The sequence below is a fragment of the Papaver somniferum genome, chromosome 9 (genome assembly GCF_003573695.1).
Source record: "Papaver somniferum cultivar HN1 chromosome 9, ASM357369v1, whole genome shotgun sequence".
NCBI lineage: Eukaryota > Viridiplantae > Streptophyta > Magnoliopsida > Ranunculales > Papaveraceae > Papaver > Papaver somniferum.
The window spans coordinates 199,663,238-199,670,396 of NC_039366.1; the positions used below are offsets into that span (position 1 = coordinate 199,663,238).

The 7,159-nt window shown below is 36.5% G+C and overlaps 1 protein-coding gene across 1 annotated transcript; it reads right to left on the minus strand.

Annotated features, from left to right (window-relative positions):
• Positions 1–4,250: 4,250 nt before the first annotated feature.
• Positions 4,251–6,900, minus strand: LOC113314394. Its single transcript, XM_026563192.1, has 7 exons — positions 6,771–6,900; positions 6,401–6,594; positions 6,025–6,289; positions 5,648–5,854; positions 5,162–5,286; positions 4,857–5,052; positions 4,251–4,637 (listed from the first exon to the last, which is right to left on the minus strand). Exons 2-7 carry the CDS (start codon positions 6,591–6,593, stop codon positions 4,490–4,492), a joined length of 1,134 nt encoding a protein of 377 aa, XP_026418977.1. The 5' UTR covers position 6,594; positions 6,771–6,900; the 3' UTR covers positions 4,251–4,489.
• Between the last annotated feature and the right edge of the window lie 259 nt (positions 6,901–7,159).

Consider the following 7,159-nt stretch of genomic DNA (forward strand, 5'->3'; position numbering starts at 1 on the left):
TATATAATTTTTAATTATTGGTTAAGGATGTAGTCTTATATCTACAATTTGTGTTTGATTTATGCATTAGTTTTCTCTCTCGGTTATCGTTTAAACTTATACTATTTTAATAATCACATGATTGATGTATTGTGATAGGATTTAGATGTTTGTTTAATTGAGTGGCCAATTAATTGGACTCACATATTTATCCATAGCTATTTTAGGATTTTCATCGAACGATAACCCTAAATACGAGTAGCATGATATGATTACGGTTTGTAGTGATACACTCTTGTGATCATATGAATTTTTATGCGCAATGTATGACAATTGCGTCGATTTGCCTTTTTTTAAAACTTAACGATCATAGGAATTGAACTTAATTAGTGCAAGGCGTTAGGTTATTCTTTAGGTAGAATTCACGTCCGCAGCGCTAATGTGGATGTTGATGAACTTATGAATTTGATGGAATATCTTTCTCTATTGGTACTCAAGGGCTTTTGATAAAAAAAAAAGAGATTAAATTTTAATTATAATCATATATGCAAGCATTTGTTTAATATTGAAGATGAATTCCTTGACTAATATTCTGAACTTTTGATTATTCTCTATTATTTGACTTTGCTTTTTATTTAATTATTATTGCTTTCATAAAAACCTCCCTTGGTTACTTAAGAATCTGAAAACATAATAACAACAATAGCCTCTCTGTGGGAAGGACCCTTTCTTACCTAGTACTTCATTATATATTTTGTGAGTGGGAAAGTGTAATTATTTTTGACGTATACGATAACGATCATTGAACCCGTCTGCGAACTCGTTGGACGTAGAGACGAGCCATATCCACCTGGTATAAGGGCCGAACGATTGGCCGATATCGATTTCCAAGATGAATGTGAGGAGGATGACTACTTAGATGCATCATATGAGTATCCTTAAGATCATCTCGAAAATATTTCTGAGGAAAACTCTGAATATGATTCTGAAGAATAACTTGAAGAAGGTTCCGATCGTAAAGATGATGACGATTCTGAAAATTAAGTTTTACCAATCTTGTAGTAGTTGAACATATTTTGATTTTTTGTAGGTGTAAATTATTCTAGTATTTCGGTTTTATGAATATTTGAAACTTTGCTTGTCTCTTATTGAATAAAGTGTACGAACGTCCATATGCCTTAACCATCATGATTCTTCTTCAGGAAAAGTTTATCTTGTTTATCCTGAATCTTGAATAAGTTGAAGCGAACGTCCATACAGAGAACGACATATGACCCGTTCTTAGATTCATCATCAATTGCTCCAAGTTGCTGCTTTGCGCAAGGCAGAATAAAATATCGATAGATGAGCTTACTAAGTGGTCGTCGAGCGACTATGAGTGTTATGAATCTCGTCAAGAAATTTCTGCTTGCACGTCATCAACTTTGGAAGTTGAGTGTAGAAGCCGTATCTCTCATCTCGTATGTACGATTGATGCACCCTTTTGGTATGTTGTAGAAGAGACATAGAAGAACATCTTTAGTTAAGGAAACATTGCCCTATTCCTCAACCATTGGTACTTTTTTCTGAATCAATGACCTGAAGTGTGTTGTATCGCATCGGTAGAGGTGATGAGAATATCTTGTAGAAGACTTTGGCTTGTGCCTTTCTGCCATGAAATATTTGGGAAGAGTCTCATGTTTTCGCGTCTACCCATCTTGGTATAAATCATAGGTGCTGGGAAAAGTATGATCCATCTAGTAACATTTCGTAGAGAATGGACAATTGATGAATCCGGTTGAGGATATTGCTCTTAAGACCGTTGTCGATGTTGAGAGAACTATTGATTTCACTCTAGAGATCCTTGTTGATGCTGAGACCATGTCTGGAGTTGCTCCAGATACCAGAAAAGCTAAACCATGGTAAGCCTTTGATCCTCCATTCAATGATCATTCACGAATTAGTTGGTGGGTTGAGCACTGTGAAGAAGAAGGTGTACTGGGAGTTCAACCCAAATTTTCTTAAACAATATAACTTTACTGTGAAGTGGCTTTGTCAGGGAATCGATGTTGTTGCACCAGATAGCAGTGGCAGTATCGATTCTGGATGTGATCGGTGAGGAGAATAAGTTCCTTAGTCGTGCAAGGTTTGTGATGTAGAGAGGTTCCGTTCAAGGTTTGTGATGTATAGAGGTTCCGTCGATGACGTTTCATGTCATCACATCAGGTTAGATTGACTTGTTATGCGGATCACATTTATTGAAATCGATATGCATTGATCTTTCCAACAAGATCAAGTCCCCAAGTGTATCCCAGGGGTGTTCATCTGCTTAGAAGAAATATATATGTTGAAGGAGAGTGTCTTCCATGGATGAATGACGTTGCATCTGCTTCAGAAGTCTTTTCATGGTGATAGTGAAGATTATAGATTGTAGTTCAGTTACACTTTGATCGCTTTGGTATTGAATCATTATGTCAATCTGAGAAGCTGAAATCCTTGTTTAGGGACACATCTCTATGTCAATTCATTGTGTCAATAACGTAGATAAAATGCTTTGTTTCATAATGGTCTATTCAGGTGTGTCCACCATGTATGTTTCCATTTGGTATTACTCTATTGGTCCGGTGTTATTATTTTTATTGCTAGTTTTTATTTTGCATATAATTATTTGTTTGATCGACTGTTCATAAAAATTATTCACTGAATGCAGGTGATACCAAATTTGAAACATTTGAAGAACAAGTTAGTGGACTTGTATAATGAGATGGTTGAAGTATTGGGAGATGAACCTTCTATGGGAACGAAGGAAACTATCACTAGAATGTTGACTGAAGATAATGAACCTTTACCCATGCATCATTTAACTTGGATGAGTTTGATGATGACGGACATGATAAAACTCCATATACGTCAGTAGGAGGAGCTACATCTGCTGGAGGAATGGGTAGAGGAATAATTTTTCGCCGATATATGTCAGCAGGAGGAATGGACAGAGCTAAACCAGGCGATATGCGTTCTTCGTCAAGCCAACCAGGTAACAATTTTGAACATCTTAATAAACAGCGTACGCGTTCGATTGCTGCAACTTTGGGCCAAGAAATAAATGGATTACATAAAGAAATTGGACGTGTTTCAAGTGCTATGGATAAGAGAAATGAAATGGTTAAATCATGATTAGAAGAATGCAAGAAGGCATTGGAAGAACTTAACTTGAATACCTATACCATATTTGATGCAATCAACTGGTTACTACATGACATTGAAACAAGGAACTTCTTGGCTTTGAGTTTTGATGATCGAAAACATGGCTACAGATGAATTTGAATGTTCCGGCAAGCGATTTTTAGTGGTTGAGATGCTACTTTCAACTATAAAGATATCTATAAACACAAATTGATCTCTTATTAGCTTCTTTCTATTAGGAATGTTACGACGAAAAGGTTGGATATAAAATAAGTCGTACATCATTTATTCTTTAGTCACTTATGCTACTATTTATTTTGTTTTGAACTTATGGATTAAGATTTTGATTATTTATTTTGTCTTGAATTTATGGATTAAGATTTTGATTATTCGATGATAATAGTTTCAATGAAGATATAAATATGACGATGACAATATGTCGGCAAAGTTGACACCGTTATAAGGACAAGTGTTAAATTCCAAACAAAAGGAAAAAAGTAGGTGTATAACGAACAATACAACAACAAAAAACAATAAAAAAGGGTGATCCCCGGCTGAGTCACATTATATATTTCTAACACCAATAAATCTGACGGCCTTGCAAATCATTCTTCTTGATTCCAGAGGATGGAGAAACCTGATTTCTTGAAAATACAACCCATGCATGATTTCAATATGAAGAACAATTCAACCTAAAAAATAACAACTCTTGTGATACCTATGATAAGCTAGTAGCAATCCCTGCATTTTAGCTCGGACGACGAACAAAGTTTATTTCCAGTTATGCAGTTACCCCAACATAAAACGTGGATGAACATTCGTTTGAAAAATCGAGGATTCTATAACAAAATGTTTAGGAAAGTTAATATTAGAGGTTTGGACTTTACAAAGCAAAACAGACTTGGACTTTACAATAGCATACTAGCAATCCAGGACTTGGACTTCAGAGCACTTGATTTGGAATCCACAGTACGTCGGATCTCCTTTTCATTCCACCATTGCATTGTACGGGCTAAGATACCCAGTACTGGATGAATCATTGTGTTAACACCCAAGTAAATGCCAAAACAAATTGCACAATGGAAGTTCGATGAGGGAACTCCTGAACACGCACCAATAATGGAGGTCACCATAATAATAATAATAATAATGGAGGGCACTAGGGCCTCATAGAGAATGTACCAAGTCAAAATTACTCGGGGATGACAATTTCATAAACAACTCATTTAAGTAAAGGAAAGGAGATAATCATGCTGAGAATTTGATTTTTCTCCTAACATAACATAACAGATAAGCCCTCTAATTCTATGGAATATATACACATAAAGATGAGATGAATACGAGCACATCATGCAAACTGGAGGCTTGACAAGGTTGCCACAAAATAACCACCGCAGTTAGCACCACTAGCAGGATCCACCCAGGAAACAGCGCCAAATTCAAAAAACTCACGAATCATTGTCTTATCCCCTGGCTCGCCTAGGTAAATCAAGTTGCTGCCAAAAACATATGATAAAATGAATAAGCATCCCCATAAAAACCAGAAACACAGGCATGTACTTTAACCAACAGTATCCGTTGATATGCAATTTGTTCCAAAAAAGACATATTTTTCAACCCAATACACCATTTCACAAACTAAAAACCAACGAAGGAAAGAGAAGCTCAACTCTGTGTACAAAAATAAACCTCCAAAAAGGTAAAACATATTTTACCTGCAAATTTTTATCTTCCCAGTATTGCCGTCATTGGATATGCAACCATCTCCATCGTTCACTGTTTGTATCTGTGGGAGAATATGACACACAAGCATGGCGATACCAATACCAAATTCACATTTCTCATCTCCACTTGACGAAGCAGGCCATGCCTTGCTGTCAGGAAATTCAGACTTTCTTACCAGCTTTAACCCTAACATAAAAGGATTGTATAAACCAAATTGTGATCTCAAATTTCAAAAATACTACATCATCAACCTAGACATACAATAAACTAGATTAAATCAAAGACATTTGCAAACCTTTTGTGTAAAATGAATTACGCTCAATAATGGATACCAGTTCACCCACGCATTGCTTTTCGAAAGCCAAAGGCCTAATTAGGACGAATGTAAGATCTTCCTCGTAGTAAATATCGGCGAAATTCCTGAAATTATATATTGAGAGTATATAAAACAGAGTAAAGACAAAAACAGTGACAAGCTTCTTCTTCTAAGACTTTAGTCCCAAAAAAGTTGGGGTAGGCTAGAAAGGAAACACGAGGACCACCCAGACAGTCGCCCATCTTGGTACTGTGCTCACCCTTTCAAGAGGAAATGGCTGGTTTTCAACAAAACAAAGGTACACGAGGATTTCCCAAGCGGTCAATCATCTTGGTACTGCTTTCACCCTCTTTTGGTCTATCGATGGCTAGCCACGCCTATTACCGACCCTCTTTTAGACAAAACAATGAGAGACAGGAAAAAAGGAATAGATATTGTAATTCATAACTAGAACAGGAAACTTACGGTGGAACGGTAATATAGTGCTCCAATTTCACTATGTTTTCCCTAACATCGTCTGTTGGGCCAGATAAAGTGCCATCAGGGAATGCACATGCCAGGTATTTACTTGCCTCTACTTCTTTTCTCCAGGTGAAAAGAGAGTCACTAGCAAACCACAATTCATAATCTTTTACTGCACTTCTAAATGAATCACTGGTGTAAGCTTGTAGCCTGTTACACAAATGTTCAGTTCATCATTGTGTCAGAGTAAGACTCAACTTCACCAAATTTTTGGATAAAAATTGTGGTGTTGAATAGTTAGAAGTACTATCTACAGGAAAGCAGTAGAATTATACATTCTAATCCAAATAAGAGATATTAAATGTGGTCAAGAACATAACCTGCCAGGCGCCCAAATGTTAAGTGTTTTCGTCACTGATATTTCTGATGTAAGCTGAAGAACCTTTTCGCAGGTAAAATATGATTCATATTCTTCTGATGTAAGCTGACGAGCCTTCTCAATAGCACCTTCACCTACCAATATCATGGCAATAAATGGAAAGCGAGTAAGAATATGTCGCGTAGAATCACCGGGACAAGGGTTTCTACCATCCCTGTCGAAGTGTGTAGTAAGAAATTTTGCTGATGCGCACATTAATCTCATCCCTGAAAACACAAACAAAATCAAATAACTATGAATTGAGAATGCAGGGCAAACAGCATGCATGAAAATTGAAAAATTAAAGATAAATAAATATACATGAATGGTATACTTACCCATGATGTCCAAGCCGATGCCCTCAATTGCCGTCAAGATCTTGCCAACAATTCTATCCGAAGCAACCGAACTGGGATAGCACAGCAAAAAGGTCCAATCCTGCTTCCCCTTCGTAATATCTTTTGCCAGTCCGTGTGTTTTTTTCTTCGGTACTGCAAATCTGAATCTATTTTTCTTCTCTACAGACGCCATCCTGTAAATATACATCAGAAATCAGATGATGAGATTCACATGAGAGTCTAATAAAATAGAAAAATGGCAACAAAAGACAACCCTTAAAACCCCCTTTTTGCAGACCTAGTTTAATTTTTAAATCCAATTTAAACCAAATCCAAAACAAAACTAAAATATCTCAAAGACAAAGATTACCTCGTCAGGAGTGATTCAAACGATGGAAACTCTGATTTAATTGGAAATTCAAAAGATACAGAAACACAAATGCTTGAGAATAAGAAAGCTATAGGGAGAGACAAAGAGGCATCACTTGGGTTTGACAGTCTTTTATATAGACGGAGCACTAAACATGACATAACTTAACTGTCGGATATCAACACACCTATTCCAATCCTGTCCACTCGACAAAAACAACGTTTCTTCTTTTTTTTTAATTTAAAAAAACAAAAAAAGTTCACCTAATTGCAGCCACACTTTTCTTATTTGCCGATCGGCCCTCTATATCCCGGCAAGATTGGGGTATACTCAGATTGATTAGAGTATATCCATTTTATTCCCATCCAAACTAGTATGCTAGGGGTGTT

Excerpts from the sequence above, each read along its gene's own strand:
- LOC113314394 (XM_026563192.1), bottom strand. The coding sequence starts at position 6,593 with ATGGCGTCTGTAGAGAAGAAAAATAGATTCAGATTTGCAGTACCGAAG. Across the intron at positions 6,290-6,400 it reads CATCGGCTTGGACATCATGG|GGATGAGATTAATGTGCGCA; the intron begins GTAAGTATACCA and ends TTGTGTTTTCAG. Across the intron at positions 5,855-6,024 it reads AACATTTGGGCGCCTGGCAG|GCTACAAGCTTACACCAGTG; the intron begins GTTATGTTCTTG and ends TTTGTGTAACAG.